General features: G+C 42.7%; 1 protein-coding gene across 6 annotated transcripts in view; it reads left to right on the top strand.

The window, feature by feature from the left end:
- The window catches only part of USP15 (ubiquitin specific peptidase 15), a 137,860-nt gene that overhangs the window by 53,281 nt on the left and 67,528 nt on the right, over nucleotides 1–17,051 (top strand). For 5 of the 6 annotated variants that reach the window (XR_012648126.1, XR_012648139.1, XM_075013799.1 and 2 more), the window contains 2 exons: nucleotides 11,667–11,812; nucleotides 16,673–16,734. Coding sequence is in view for 4 of the 6 variants with exons in the window: in XM_075013799.1 (XP_074869900.1) it covers nucleotides 11,667–11,812; nucleotides 16,673–16,734 (208 nt within the window). In the remaining 2 variants the exon portion in view is untranslated. Of the gene's footprint in view, nucleotides 1–8,747; nucleotides 9,084–11,666; nucleotides 11,813–16,672; nucleotides 16,735–17,051 lie in introns of those variants that run through there. The other variant, XM_075013816.1, reaches the window with a different exon arrangement.

Raw genomic sequence — 17,051 nt, 5'->3', positions numbered from 1 at the left:
AAATTTTGTGGGCTTCCTTTGTCGTCCTTCCTGCTCACCTGGGTGGAGAGCAGCATACAAGGAAGCAGCCATACATGGAGGGTCACCACGTAGCTTTATGGGATACATCTGGGGCATTTCTAGAGGCTAATAAATTTGAATTAAGGACATGGCACTTCCACACTAGCCTTTATTCGAGATTTTAAATTGATGCTATACCCGTCCTGTAATATCAAGATTTTGTTATCGGTCTTATGGCTCAATAAATCGAGCTAATAGTATTAACTGTGAGGATAGTGACATTTTAATATCAAGTTAATGCCTCCAAATTTGATTTTTGTCTCATAGTGTAGACACAGCCAGAGTGATTAAACCGTGGGTCCAGTGGAACAGCACAAGTTATGTTGCGAGAATAAGCATGGTGATATCTAAGCCCCCCCCTCAGCGTTATTGGCATGCAGGTGAAGGAGATAGTTCTGCTACTGATCTCATCCCCTCAGATATGGAACACTCCTGATGAAACAGCTTTCTGTTGGAGGGGGCGTGCTCCCTACTCTGTCCAAATGGGACTGAGAAGGAGTCACCAAGTGCGTCCACTTTTTCACCACCACTTGTAATTTTAGCACAATAGGAATCACCAAGGGTTCTAGAGGTAATCTATTCATTTCCAGACCTTTTTCCTCAGCAAATCAGTCTGTCTCAAGTTCAGAATGTTGACTCTGATCTTGGTAATTCTTTTGTTAGGTCCCCAAGACTGAGTCAAAGTTCACAACCTGCACAGTGACTGCTATCACGTATCCATTTATGTGACTAACCAAATATAGCCCTAATTCCTAATGGGAAAAGCTCACTGCCAGTGTAGGGTACTGTCTTTTTTAGGCTTCACAACACAGAGAGTGTTTACCAAGTGCTTAGAAAGTGTGGCAGCTCATTGAAAGAGACCAGAAATGCAGGTTTACCCATATCTATACAAATGGTTGATCCACGGAAAATCACAGCAAAATGTTACTAATTCAGTTTAAATACTTTTTAAAGCACTTTTCCGCTCTGTGCCTCAAGGTTTTCAGAGAAGTATTCCATGCTTGTACTTACTCAGAATCAGGGCATAAGGCTCATAGGGGTGGTGCATTAGATTCCAGGTCAGCAAAAGTTTAACCTTCTACAAGAAAAATTCCAAACAATAGTGCACCTCCTCAACCAATGTCAACCTTACTTAAAGACAGAAGTGAAAATATACCTCAGGTTCTTGGGATCCATGGTCTCTTGCACCTACATGACACAGTTTGCTAGATTTTATCTGTGTGTAGTGCAAGATAAATGAAATCAGTGCATTTATCCAGCAGACTCAGTATAGACATATGACAGTCCCAGTCCTTCAAGAAGTGCTTTCATTAAACTGGTGGAAATGCAGTCTTCAGGTATGCAACATTTGACTCTTCTCTGCACCTCTACCTACTAAGACTAGTGATACACCTTTACTCTGGGGTGATGAACTCATCTTCAGACTTGGGCACATGGTCACTTCCAAAAGCTCATCCATATATAAACATTGCAGAGCTCAGAGTCCTGGTCTAGCATGCAAAGTATTCCTTCCTTTGCTTTGGGGATTCAGAATCCATATACTGATTAACTTCCATTATGTCATCAGAGAGCAAGTAGCCAAGTTGTCTTTTCTATCTCAAGAAGCTATTTGACTTCAAAGATGGTGTTGGTGTCCCTAGGTCACACTACTAATCCTTCATCTGCCAGGCATTCAGAACTCTCTAGCAGATCACCTCAGCAGATAGTTGAGTGGGGAGGGATAGCTCAGTGGTTTGAGCATTGGCCTGCCCAAACCTGGGGTTGTGAGATCAATCATTGAGGAGGCAATTTAGGGATTGGGGCAAATAGATGCCAGGGATGGTGCTTCGTCCTGCTAGGAGGGTAGGCAACTGGACTAGATGACATCCTGAGGTCTCTTTCAGTTCTAGGAGATGTGTATCTCCAATTATATATTTTATTTTAGTTCTTAAACAACCATGAGTGTCCTATCCAGAACATAGAGCATAATTCTGCAAGTAGAACTACCCAAATAGACTATTTGCCACAGACTAAAACAAGAAATGCAAACTGTTCAGTTCTAGAGCAAGCTCCAGTCGAGGCTCTCCAGCAGTTAACTTTCGTATTCACTGCACAGTTAGACTGATCCCTATGTTACTGAGGGTCAAGAGGAAAGAGACAGGATAGCTAATCATGATAATCTTCCCTTGGGCAATATAGTTTTAATGTTTGAATCAGTTCAACCTGAGCCCAGCCCAATCACCTCCCTTCTACTCCCCTGCTCACCACAGCATCGTAGAACAACTGTGAGATCATACACCCCGACCCCAGCTTCATTACATTAACACCCTGGATACTGGTTGGATGTTGTCCATTTAAAGCTGCTTATTAGAAGCTCAGAATTTTCTGCTCCAGGATAGGGAAACCACAAATAAAGTGGCTTTTAAACCAAAGGAAAAGTTTTAGTATTTGGGTATCTTCGTACTAACTGAGAGAAAGCCATGCTAGTCTATATACTGTTTTCATACTGTCTTCTTTGATAAAACAACAATAATTTCAATATTTTGGAGCTAGGTCAGACACACCCCGTTTTTTTTTTCTGTCAGTTCCATAAAGGTTAATATAGCAATAGTATCAGCACGTTTCTCTATTATCCAGCTCTACACCATATGTTTCTCGCAACACAGTGCCTACATTCCTTAAGAAAACTGTACTTGGAGGGGGTTCCCCCAAGTTCAGGAGCTCTCTGTGTCTGGAACCCCCTCAGTACTGCATTAATAGATGAGTTCCTGTTTTTTTTGAGCTCTTAGCAATCTGTTTCCTTTAGCACATATTGATGAAGACAGCCTTTTTAGTAAACATTACACCATCTCAAAGAGAAGGGGATGATGGCCCTTAACCATATCCTTATGGAACAACATATCTCAAAAGTGGTTCTGAGTTCCATATGAAATAAATCACTCGCCGTTCAGTCTTCTTCACCAACCTCACCCAAACTCACTGGAAGCAAAATTTCACGCACTTGGTATAATAATGCTGTTTTCATGCTTTCTTAACAGGAAACATTCTGGAACACACCTCGATGATCTGTGTCCTTTGCTGAAAACATTAACCATCAGAAATATTCTTAGATTATCAAAATGGGTTTTTTGCTGACCAAGAACATGTTATGAGTTAGCCAAGTTAGATTCACCTAACCACATGAGAGCTCATACCACTAGTGCTCAGGCAACACCTGCTGTTCGTTTGAAAAATGCCTGTATTTCTGGATCTTGTAGATATATGGGGTTCACCCACATGTTTATAAGATACCTGCTTTTGCTGGAGGCTTCCAGATTGGATGATTGCTTTGGTAGGGACATCCTGCACTTGTTAATTAAGAAGGATTCCTTGTACCATCTTCCAACCAAAAGCATAATCACCAGTAGTGGACTCTGTGTGCATAGGCACTTTCAGAAGAAAGATCACTTTTTTGAGTGGTCCCTGTGGATGCTCCATATCTAGTGTCAGACTTGCTCTGGCACTGCAGCTCAGAGATTTTTACAGCCGTCAATGGCCACTGCTGTTGTGTAGTATCTTGAGGCTCCTTCATGCTCTTTTAGTCACATGCACGGTTCAGCTAAAACTAGTTCCTTCCAACTGCCTGTGGCTGCAGTTGGAACTCATGTTCTCTCTGCTCAGGCCTGTTGAATAGTAGTTAAATACTTGTTAATCGTTTTATTGTTTTTCGTGGTTGTTAGAATTAGTAGCTAGTTATTTACTTAGTTGTTTTTGTAGTTTTTTTTTTTTTTTTTTAAAAGAAATATTTTTCATTGAAGTTAACAGATTTAATCATTCTGGGATCAGCCAAGTTTAAGAAATGCGATTAGTGTCGCAAGGCCATGCCTGTCTTGGACGGGCATTCAATATGTATCTGCTGTTTTAGTGAGGGACATGTACCACGAAAGCATCCTCACCGTTCAAAACTCACAGCCGTGGCTCAAAAAGATAGAGAGATGTGCCTAAGAATGATCTTCTTTGAGAAGGCACCTCAGCCTCCTAACCAGACGGCGCCTACCCAGGCAGAACCTGCTCCGAAGTGCAGGGCCTCCTCTCCTGACATGGGGTCTCATAAAAAGGTGAGGTCCCGCTCGATACTTGCCTGTGTTATCTAGAGGCAGGACGAGAGGTGCAGAGGATGACAGCACCACTGCCACCAGCTTCCTGGAAAAACGGTCAAAAGCCAAAAAGCCTTCAACTACAGTTCCATCTGAGAAATCTGGGATCCAACCAGACACTGCTGGCACTGATTGTGCAGCCTACGGCACCTCCCAAACTGACAGAACCAGCAAAACCATTGGTGCTGACAGCACCGTCTACACCGATGCTCCCAGCACTGACAGGAGACTCGTTGGAGCCAAATGCACTGTCAGTACTGCAACCCCTGGTACCACTCTGAAGCCCTTCTCCCCCAGCACCATGCAAGTTCACTTCAAAGTGATGGCACCACAGTCCTACCCCTAAGCTGACCTTTTCTCCTGAGTGCTCTCCTGCTCCGCTTCCAGTATGTTCTCCACAACAACCCCCATCCATTCCTTCTCTTTCCCACAGGCTGCCCTCACCATTTCTGGATCAGCCAGACTGAGCCTTTCATCACTTACGATGTATATCATTGTCTCTGCCACCCTCCTCCAGATCATCCTGTATTATCTGCTCTCCGCATCACTATGATCAGGATTACCAATATACCACTCGGTACTTGTTGCCTGGCAGGTATTGTTACCACCATTCACATCATCCTCATGATTGTCACCACTCTCGTGACTACCACTAGGTCCCTAGAACAGTCCTCTGTCAGTTTGTCCCCTAGACATTCTAACCACTCTGTGCGGACAGCTGAGACGTGGCCTGCATCACCATCGCCACCACACACTCCATCTGAGCCAGGGGAGGGCCAGATTCCAGAACTCAAAGACAAGCCACCGTAGGCTTCATCCACAAACGTGTCATCCTCCTTGCCAGACGAGACAGTGGTTCCAGGTGACCTTTCACCATCTGATGATTTAAAGCAGGCCCAAGAACTGTTTAAAAGGGTGGCAGCCAGCCAGGACATTCAGGTCCCAGAGGTCCAACAAAAGCAGCATTGCCTTTTGAAAAATCTAGGGCTTGCCACCTCTTCAAAGATTGCAGTACCTTTGGATGATACCATAAAAGAGGCTGCTGATAAAATATGGCAGACCCCATCTTCAGCCCTACCCACCAACAAGCGAGCAGATAAAAAGTATTTTGTCCCATCTAAGGGCATGGACTTTCTTTTTAATAACCCTCAACCCATCTCCTTAATCCTAGAAACTTTTCAACAGAGAGCAAAAATACCTCAGTACAGAGTTTCCGGATCTGATAAAAATGCGAAGAGATTAGATTTATTTGACAGGAAGGGTTATTCATCCTCCACTCTCCTACTCAGAATGGCTAACTATGTGGCCCATTTGTCGAATCACAATTTCGACAACTACACAAAATTGATTACGTTAATGTACTGCTCCCTAAGTCAAAGAGACCAATACTACAGTCCATTGTACATGAGGATTTATGTTGCGTGCAAAACCAAGGTTCAGATTGTGCTAAATGTTGCTGATACTGCAGCTCACTCCACAGTTAGGGGTTGTGCATCCTGGCTGCAGTATTCAGGAGTTCCAAAAGAACCACAAAATTAAGCTGTTTGCCACTCAAGTAAGAACTCTTGAATGACTTTACATATACTGAGTACGTACACACCACACTGTCGAAGATGTTACCAGCCCTTCCAGAGGGGAGATGATTACTCTTCCCGTTGCCCACAATATCAACAAAAGGAGCTTGTCCACAGTTGCAATAGGCAGAGACAACGACGCCATAACCAACCAACCTGTGAACAACCAGCCCAACCAGTGAGGCAGCATGTTTGATTGGTCGGTCGAGGACTGTCTGACCATTGCCATTGTCTCATTGCCCTCCACACAAACATTTCATCACTGTCTTCACCTGTTTTAATGACCATTGGGCCAAGGTCACATCAGATTGTTGGGTCCTGAAAATAATTTCGTCAGGATATACCATCCCCCTTCGCTCCGTTAGTCCTACCACCACCCCCACTCCGTCTCTCTTCAGGGACCCCTCTCATGAAACTACTTGAGACCCCCTCCATAGGGGCTGTGGAATGGGTATCAGAAAAGTTCAGAGGAAGAGGATTTTATTCTTGTTATTTCCTGACCATAAGAAAAACTGCTGGTGGAGACTGATAATAGACCTACAAGCTCTGAACCGATACCTTCACAAACAGTGGTTCAAGGTGGTCACTCTCGCTTCCATCATTCCTGCATTAGACAATGGTGATTGGTTTGAAGCCCTCAACCTACAAGATGCCTCCTTTCACATCACCATTCATCCTGCTCATGGATGTTTCCTCCACTTTGCAACAGGCAACGACCATTTTTAGTACCTACCGAGTTTTACCTTTGGGTTTTTCAGCTGCCCTTCCACCAACCATCCCCAACATTTCTAATAACAATGGATGCTTCCCTATTGGAGTGGGAAGCTCACATGGATGGAATCTTGATAGAAGGACGATAGTCTCTGCACAAGTTGATGCTGCACATTAACCTCTTGATATTGAGGGCAGTCCTCAATGCATGCAAACACTTTTTAAGTCGCCTCTGCAATTCTACAGTCAGAAAATCTAATGATACTGTTGCCACCATGTACTATATCAGTTGTCAAGGAGGAGCAGGATCTCCCTCCCTTTGCACAGAAGTGATTCACCTCCCAATTTGATGCATACACAACAATCTAATATTAGTGTCTTCATACTTACTGGGGGTCAAAATACTGCAACAGACTTCTTAAGCAGGAAGTTTGCACCAGTCCATGAGTGGGAACTCTGCATGATGTTCTCCAGCTATTTTTCCGTTGGTGGGGCTGTCCCTGCATTGATCTCTTTGCCACCTTTGAAGACAGAAAATGTCTTCATTATTGTTCCAGGGTGGAATTAGGCCTGGGCTTCCTGGGAGATGCCTTTCTTGTCAGTTGGAGGGGTCATCTTCTCTATGCTTTTACCCCTGTGCCTTTCATACCTCGAGTCCCAGAGAAGGCCAATATGGACAGAGGCAGGCTGATCCTGTTAGCCCCAGCATGGGCCCGACAGCACTGGGTCCTGTTCCTCAGGTGGATGTCTCCATATCCCCCTTACCCACTTCCCAACTTACCAGATCTCCTCAGTCAGAACCACCAGTCACTGCTGCACCCTCAGCCACACAATCTTCACCTTATGGTTTCATTGATAGTTGGCTTGATACCTCAGAGTAATATTGTTCTGAACCAGTCAAACAGGTAGTAATGCACACTAGAAAGTCTACCACTCGCAATACTTACCTGTCCAAGTGGAAGACTACGTGGTGCTCCTCAAAGAGCCTGGCTCCCTTGGAGGTTTCCATACACATCATCTTTGACTATCTCCTACACCTCAAACCAATGGAATTGGCATTGGCATCTTTAAAGATGCATCTCACCGCAGTATCAGTATTTGTTCAGGAATGCTGTCGATGATGGGTTGGTGTTTGCCCATCTGGTCACCAAACATTTTCTCAAAGTCCTAGCCAACCTGTATCCTCCTCGTTGACCTATTCCTCCACCTTGGATCCTAGATTTGGTCCTACAAACCCTCTCCGGAACCCCATTTGAACTGTTAGCCACTACCTCCCTTAAGTACCTCGCTATGAAAGTTGTGTTCCTCTTAGCTATTACATTTGCTCACAGAGTCAGTGAGATGGCAGCTTTGATGGGTCTTCCGCCTTTTACTGTATTCAGTAAGGAAAGGGTGGTATTCAGACTTCACCCGACATTCATCCCCAAGGTCTTGTCTGAATTTCATATCAATGAGCCTATAAGCCTGCTTTTGTTTTACCTAAAGCCTCACGCATCTGCTCATGAGGTGAGGTTACACTTGCTGGCTGTATGAAGGGCTTTGGCATTTTACATGGATAGAACCCAACTGTTCCATAAGACGAATAGGTTGATAGTATCAGTTGCCAACTGCTCCAAAGGAGAAGCCATATCCTCTGAGAGGCTCTCCAACCTCATCACTTCTTGTATCACCACTTTCTACTCTATCCATCATGTACTGTTACCTACCCAACTTAAAGCCAATTCCACAAGGGCAATTGGAGCTTCCGCAGACTTCTTCAAAGGCATACCATTGAAAGACATCTGTGCACAGTAACATGGTCATCTCACGACACTTTTGTTCGACACTGTGCTGTTCAGCACCAGCTGGCAGGGGATGCTTCGCTCTCAATGGCTGTGCTTTCAGTAACTGACAAGCAATAACTCTGGTACTCTTCTCCATGTTTTACTTCCTTAGAGGGGAACTGCTACTCAGTCACCAGATATGGAGCACCCACAGGGACCACTCGAAGAAGAAAGAGAAGTTACTCACTTTTGTGCAGTAACAATTGTTCTTTGAGATGTGTCCCTGTGGATGCTCCACAACCCACCCTTCCTCCCTGCTCTGGAGTTTTTCTCTTTCATATCTTTCAGATTCTGGGGCAGCTTCCAGGAACTGGTTTCAGCTGGACCACGCACATGACTAAAAGAGCACGAAGGAGCCTCACGCTGCTGTGCATACATGGTCCAGACATCCAACTATCAACTAAGCCGTGAGGTGAAGATTGTGTGGCTCGGGGTACAGCAACGACTGGTGGATCTGCAAAAATTTCTGAGCTACAGCACTGGAGCAAATCTGACACCAGATATGGAGTACCTGGGGGAAACACATCGAAGAACAATCATTACTGCACGAAAGTGAATAACTTCTCTTTATCTTAAAGTAACTGTGGTTCTTTGAGATGTGTTGTTCATATGGATTCCACTGCTCTTCTGACTTTTGAAGTCCTACTTCTGAGAGTCTGTATTGGCGAAGGAACCAAAGAATGGTTGGGCCAGCTCTGTCTCTTTGTCCTCAGGTAGGAGTGGGGGTGCAAGGAAATGTAAGGTGCATACCCACCAAGAGTGGAACGTATGTGAACTGTATATCTCATAGTTACTGCAAAGTAAGTAACTTATTTACTCAGTTTTTTATTAAAAATATTTTAGACATTGATTTAAAAGAAAACACTTTTGCTCAATATGATTCAAAATTCATTTTCAGTAGGAATCCTGTAAAGTTTGTTAATTAAGCTAATTTTGCACATGGTCATTGAAGTGCCCCTGTTACATTGTCAAAACACCAATATTACAGTGTCAGGCAAGGTATCATTTCCCCGCAAGCACAGGTATGGATATCCATTGTGCTGCCATAAGAGGCTGTTGTGACTTCTTATCTCATAATAGCTCTCTTGCAGAGGCTGGACTAGGAGATGTAAAATGTGGTGCTATTACGAAGGATTAGCTCTACAGCACCCATACTGCTTGCGTATATTGCATTAAATACATAAAATAAAAAAAATACTCTTTGGGTACATCTACCCTACAGAGATGATTTGAAAGAAGCCCTACCGGAATATCTCTTCTGGAAGAACTTCTTTCGAAAGAGTGCGTCCACACACAAAAAAGCAGATCAAAAAAGTGATCTGCTCTTTCGAAAGAGAGCACCCACACAGCCCCCGTTCTTTTGAAAGAACAGGCCAGGGATCGAAAAATCAAATTCTGTGAGGACTGCTGTTTTGAAAGAAGGGCCCTGCGGAGCATCTACACATGTTTTCTTTCTAAAGACACTTTCGAAAGAAGGCATTCTTCCTGAAAAGGGAGTGGAAGAGTGCTTTCAAAAGGAGTGCTGCATTGTTTTGATTTACTTTCGAAAGAACACTTTCTGTGTGTAGCCGCTCAACGGGATCTTTCGAAAGAGCGCCCTTCTTTCAAACACTCTTTTGAAAGAACTTGCTAGTGTATATGCAACCAGTGTAGTAATCTTTGTCAATTAATAGTTAAGTCTCAGATTAGGAAAGGCTGTTATAATACAGTTCAAATAGGTTTAATATTATTTCTGACTAAATGAGCTCCTCTATGGAAAATTAGTTGTTGATTGAATGGACCCAAAGAGTGCAAATGTTTAGGATCAAATTTCTAAGTTTAATTTTAAGTAATTGTGGAAGTAAAGGAGTTCAACAAATATCTAAGAAACAAAATTGATAAACCAAGTGTCCACTTCCCAGGAACAGACTCTATAAGCAAGGGCATCAGACTTGTAAGATCGCATATCTACAATGTGAATAGCCTAATTTCACTTTCATATTAGAAGATACTAAAAAACCTCTGTATAAAGAGTTTGTATAGAAGAGGTATAGTCCAAACTGTGGTGGAACAAAGTAGCCAATAAATGAGGTTGTTTCAACATGAAAATAATAGAAACTGACCCATATAATGTAAGCTAGCAATCATCATCAACAGCCATTGGCTCGGCACCCTTTGGTCTGATGCCATCCTCACTATTTCCTCCCATCTTTCCCTGTCCGTTGCAGAGTGGCTTAGCTTCTGTAGACTAGGTCCGCACCAATCTTCTGTGTCAGCTACCCATTCTCTGTGTGGTCTGCCTCTTCTGTTCAAACTATTTATTATGCCCAGTACCAGGGCCTTGATTTTTCATTTGTCATTCATTCTGCAGATATGCCCGAATAGCTGTAAAGCTACCTATACTGATATGTAAAATACAGTAAAATTCTCTTTTGCTCACTGCAGATACTGATGCCTGAAAGCTTGAAATATAATAATTTACTATTATAAATAAATAATATTGAGCCTAGCTTTTAAACAGATCTCATAAATGCTTTTTTTTTAATTTTTTTTCAAATTGGTGCTGCTTCGCTGGGAACTTAGCCAGCCTCATAAAGAACTCCTTTTAAGTGCAAAAAACCACACTCAGCAATGGGCTCAGAAATACTTCTTCAATTTGCAAATACTCATTGTGGGAAATATTCTTTGGCTTCAGAAATTTAAGCTCTGCATAGAACAAAAGAATTGAAGTGCATTAGTAAATCATAATAAATCATTCTTCAGGTTTTTTAAAAAATGTATTATGGTCACATTACTGCACCAATGTATTTTTGGCAAGTAGAAGTGGCAGATGATATGCCCTTGTATTTTCTAAAATGCTAAGGCTTCCTCTTACGTTTTAAACCCAGCGTATACATGCACTTCATTCATATAAATTACTCTTCACTTTTTTCTGGTAGTGTAAATACTAACTTTTATTTATGTTTTGGAGGGAGTTATAATAAAATGGTGATAGCAAGATCAGCAGCAGCTGTTGAGCCTTTCAATCACTCCTCCTTTTAATGTCTCTTCTCCCCCACATCCACTGCACTCTCTTTCAATGAGTGGTTGGCTTCTTAGACCCTGCTGCCCCCATCCTTGCATAAGTTAACCAACCCCTTACTGCATCTGAAGTGCTTCTTTAGAGCACAATGAAATGTAGTGTAGGGGAGGTCAAGGAGGAACGCAAGTGGCCCCTCTTGGCAGGACTGTAGGGGGTGGTAGCAGCTCAAGCCAGCAGCCCCCACTCCCATATACACTCTATTTCAGCTGTGTCAACTGTATCCTCAATAATGTGCATGAATATCATGAGATTTGACATGTCTAATATGAAATATTTAGCAACTTTTTACATATAATGTGTTTTATTTCTTCTCTGAATCCAGATACAATTGAAAAAGAGATAAGAAAAATCTTCAATATTCCAAATGAAAAAGAGACCAGGTTGTGGAACAAATACATGAGTAATACATTTGAGCCACTGAATAAACCAGACAGTACCATACAAGATGCTGGTTTATACCAGGGACAGGTACAGTATAATACAACTTTTATTTTTTACCCATACATTTTTTTCAGTGAGACTTAAAATCAGTATATTTAGTTTAACAATGAGAAGGTTAAGAGGTGACAGGTCATGAATTGAAGGACTTACATGGGGATGTTTCTGACAGACAAAGTCTCCTTAATCTTGCACACAAGTTCAAATGGCTGGAAGTTGAAGATACATAAATGTAAATTCAAAATGGAGTGCATCTTTTTAGATGTAAGAGTAAGTAATCATTGGAACAACTTGACCAGGCATGTGGTGAATTCTCCATCACTTGAAATCTTAAATCAAGATTAGATGTCTTTGTAAAAGTGATTTTGTTGCTCAGTTAGAAATTTTATGGACTTAATGTGGGAATCACTGAATGAAATTTTTAGGAGGTCATGATCAGAATGATTCCGTCATTCCTTAAAATTGTGGAATCTACTTTAGGCTGTGTAGTAACAGTGCAGCTTTGTAGCTGCTATTAAGGATTTAAGTAACTTTCTTAACATATGGTAGGTGAACGGCTAGTGAATCCAACTAACACTTGATCAGTGGTTGTTGCCTTGCTGTTTCTTCCAACTCCCTGCTGCCCAGTAGTACTCAGTATGTCCTACCAGAGTGGAGGAGGTCATGCATGAGCTGTACAGGTTTATGTCTTTCCCAGTCCAGCACAGCCACATTTGAAACACACTGATTCAGCTATGACACTTCCCTCCTCAGTGACAAAGGATCTGCTAGTGAGCTACTTCTTTATTTCAGTAGGACGTAGTCCAAAGTGTCTGGCCTGGTATTCACTAGAAAAAAAGAATGATTACTGATTACAGGGAACTGTGCACAGTTCAGCTGCAAGTGTAGCTGGATAGTGTTCAGTACTGGATTTTAACTCTCATTTCTGAAACAGTGCTGGATGTTTCTTCCTATGTTTACAGCTGACCATGTTAATTACTGGATGAACAGCCCCCATGTTACCACATTAAATGTCTGGTTTTCCTGTTAAAACTTCTATCTTGGAATTTCTGGGAGGCTTCAGTTGCCTTCTCCCTCTCATCCTGACCTTGGGGGTGAGGCAGGGGAGAGTAGATAAAATTCTTATTTGATGAATTGGTTCCAAAGGGGACGCTTTTCTTTTATTCCCGTAGAAAAATCAGTGTCCAGTTAAACCCTGTGGGTACATCTGTACTAGGGTGTAAGTCCCAAGATTAGCAAAACCCGAGTTAGCTGATTCTAGAGTTGTTAAACTATGTCTTAAGCATCTCATTTGTGACTTCAGGTTAGGAATTGGCATACCTTGACTCCCAGCCTGGAACTACAGCCTTTACATTTCATGATGTGGACCTGAGTCCAACCATCCATATCTCAGATTTTCTAATAACCAGATGGTGGTTATTCCATCCCTTTTTCGTGGAGCACTGGAAAGAAAACTTGAGTGTCCAGAGGACAAAGAAAGTTGGACCGTGGGATATTTTGGAGGACTTGCAGAGTAGAGGTCTAGCAAAGCAGTTTACACTGCCAACCAATTGGGATTTGAAGCCTGGTCTGGACTTGACTCAGGCTCAGATCCTCCACCTCCGTACAGTTCTAGGTTCATGAGTCTGAGCTCTGGATTACCATGACTGGTGTATTAGCTGGAAGCGGGAATTAGGCTTGAGCCCAGATTCGATCTCTGGGTTTACATTGTCTCTCATTCTTTTGGAAGTTTTCTACTACTTTATTTTAGTAGCCTCTGGCTACGTCTACACTAGCCCCAAACTTCGAAATGGCCACGCATGAGCAGATGGGAATAAGGGGACTTCGAAGTAGGCGGGGTCCTTTTGAAAAGGAGCCCCGTCGGGATGAGCCGCGCAGCGGCGAGGCGCGTCAATTTCGAAGTCCCCTTATTCCCATGAGCAGATTAGTAGCCTCTGGCTACGTCTACACTAGCCACAAACTTCGAAATGGCCACGCATGAGCAGATGGGAATAAGGGGACTTTGAAGTAGGCGGGGTCCTTTCGAAAAGGAGCCCCGTCGGGACGAGCCGCGCAGCGGCGAGGCGTGTCAATTTTGAAGTGCCGCGGCCGCCCGCATGCTAATGAAGTGCTGAATATGCATTTCAGCTCTTCATTAGTAAACTTCGAAATGGCCATTTGCGTGGCCATTTCGAAGTTTGGGGCTAGTGTAGACACGGCCTCTGAGAGCTAGCGATAGAGAAATATTGGCAAATATGGAAGGTTATATTACTGAAGCCTTTATCAGAGGATAAATATAAGGATTTGTTAGAACGAAGATGGACCTCAGAACACTGTCTTATACTGTTTTATGGTTCTTCTCTTTTCTCCCCTTCTCATTCAAAAACAAAAAACCAAAACAAAAACAAAAATCCTCTCAGAATTGTTTGCTGTAAGTGAAAATTTAAAACATGGTTTAGAATAGGAAATGCTTCTTAAAAGAACTATTCTGCAATACCAGCACATTGATTTTACGTGGGCCCATTAGACACAGATGCCTTCTCTGAGTAATTTAAAGAATTACAGTGAATATAAGATTTCATTTAAGACTCCTAAAAGCATATAGTAAGGTAAACTAAATTAGAGCTATTCATCAAGCAAACCATATCTATGCCCTAGATATTTATATGTAAGTTTAAGATTTTGTCATGAGTGTTTTAGTAAGCATCAGGTACAGGTCATGGCCAATAATTTAAAAAAAAAAAAAAACATGGAAGCACACTTCGAAATCCTTCAAAATTTGGTAATAGGAATAAGGGGATTTCAAAGTGTGTGGCATTCTTTTGAAAAGGACACCATGTAGATGAGCTGCACATGATTGAAAGCGGCACTTTCAAAGTGCCGCAGCTGCCATTATGCTAATGAGGCACTGCATATTCCCGGTAGTGTCTCATTAGCATCTTTCGATTAGGTTCATTATCATGCCCCTTTCCAAGTTCTGGGGCCAGTGTAGATATAGTCTAACTGTGGCAAAATAGGTCTGAGTGAAGAATAAGAGCCTGAGTCCTGCTGCAGGATGTGTGATCCCAGCACCCAATGCAGCAGACAGTCCTCAGGTCTCTCCACTGTCCACAGCAGCTTGGAACTGCAGGCGAGCACCTGTCATCTGACAGCTCCAGCCCGACTGCCACAGGTCTGAAGTGGAAAATGTCACAGCTGTCTCTGGAAATCACAGAATGTGAAACTTTTGTGACCTACATAACATAATCTCATCCTTATTTATATGGAATCTTCATTATTGTACTATCCTCACTTTCTCCAATGTATTTTGTTTTCACAGTATCCCTGTGAGTTTTTGAAATGCTATTACACTCATCCCTTGTTAAATGAGTACTTTATTTACAAGTACTCACTTAAACAAGGGACACACATACCTCCCCTAGTTCACTCAACAAGTGAACTCCCCTACTAATACGAGACTTACTCTCCAACTCGCTGCAGCCTGACTGCCCCACCCCGCCAGCCGCACCGACACCAAACCGCTGAAACCTAAACCCCCCCGCCATCCCCTGCACACCAGAACTGCTGAAATTTAACCCACACCCGTCACCCCGGAGCACCCCGAACTGCTGCAATTTAAACCCCCCGCCACCCCCGCACACCCCGAACTGCCAAAATGTAAATGCCCCCATGCACCCGGATCTGCTGAAATTTAACCCTCCCAATGGCCCCATGCACCCAGATCTGCCAAAATGTAACCCCCCTGCCGACCCCCATGCACCCTGGACTGCTAAAATTTAACCCCCTGCCAGCTCTGCGCACCCCGAACTGCCAAAACTTAACCCCCTGCCACCCCAGTGCACCCTGAATTGCTCAAATTGAAACCCCCTGGTGCGCCCCAAACCACCGAAACTCAACCCCCTGACCCTGCTGGCCCAAGGCACCCTAACTGCTGCAGCCTTAACCCTGCTGCCAGCCTCACAGACTCAACCTGCAGCAGCCTGAATCCCCCACCCCCACTCGCTCACCCAGTGACCCAATCAGCCACCATGTTTTAACCCTCCCTCCCACTCATGGCCCCAAACTGCCCCCAGCCTTTAACCCCCCACAAACCCAGGCTCGCTTACCTTTCAAAAGCAGCGCCACCTGCTGCCACTCCAAGCACTTGGAACCAATCAGAGACTTTTACAAGTATTTTAGTAGGAATTTAGTGTCTCTCTTATGCGTTTTCGCCTATGAGCAAAAAGGTTAGGAACCAGTTGTGCTTGTATAGTGAGGGATGAATGTATTCCTATTTTAAAGATGGGGCACTTCCTCTTTTGACAAGAGAGGTGATTACCAATGTTCTAATAAAATTCCAGATTAGTGAGCCAGTGTATAGCTTCAGAAGTGATGAGACACTTAGGCTACGTTTACAAGATAAATTGCAAAATAACACAATCAAACACAAAGTGCATTACAAATTAGCACTTAGCTATTTCAAAATAGCAATCCTGGTCCATGGAGGTATTTTGAAATAATACCATAGGAGCCTGTTTCGAAATAGGCATTATTCCTCAGGGAATCAGGTTTATCACAATCAAAATAACGCACCCATTATTTCAAATTTATTTGAAATAGCATGTGCATCATTTAGACAATGCCAAAGTTATTTCAAAATAACTGCTGTTATTTCGAGATAACTTGACTGTGTAAACATAGCCCCAGAGACCTAAGTGCCTTGCCCAAAGTTGAATAGGAAGTCTGTGGAAGAACAGGAAATGGAACCAGTAATTCCTGAGTTCCAGACAAGTATCCTAATCATTTTTCATCTCTATCCTTCAGCCACCAAATTAGCAAGTTCAGTGAAACGTGCAGTAGCTTTGAAGGATCTTGACTAAAGGAAATGCGTTCTTACATTATAATTTTTCTCAGTTTTACTTTTTCTGTTAGGTACTGGTGATAGAACAAAAAAATGAAGATGGAACATGGCCAAGAGGTCCTTCTACTCCAAAGTAAGTGATAAAACAAGTTGCTGCTTCCTATTGCTTTTTGGTTTTAAGAAAAAGTAATTTTTTGAAGGTGGTGCATTACTTTTTGTAAAAAGCCAGTAGTGTGCTAAATGTCTGCAAATGCATTACTGTGCAATTGTAAAATGCTCAACAGAAGCTGATTTATAATTGGTGTTTTCAACTATAGCACAATTTTGTCTGCTTCAAACTCTGATTTTTATTTAATTATGCTGTTTATATTATGGAAAAATGTTGCATGTAAGAGTGGCATAAAACTTGTATTATTTTAGACACGTCTTCCATTTTTAAAGCACATTATT

The sequence above is a fragment of the Carettochelys insculpta genome, chromosome 1, assembly GCF_033958435.1.
Source record: "Carettochelys insculpta isolate YL-2023 chromosome 1, ASM3395843v1, whole genome shotgun sequence".
In the NCBI taxonomy this organism is placed as follows: domain Eukaryota; kingdom Metazoa; phylum Chordata; order Testudines; family Carettochelyidae; genus Carettochelys; species Carettochelys insculpta.
Note: the sequence above shows the minus strand (reverse complement) of the source record. Positions and strands in the feature narration are given on the sequence as shown.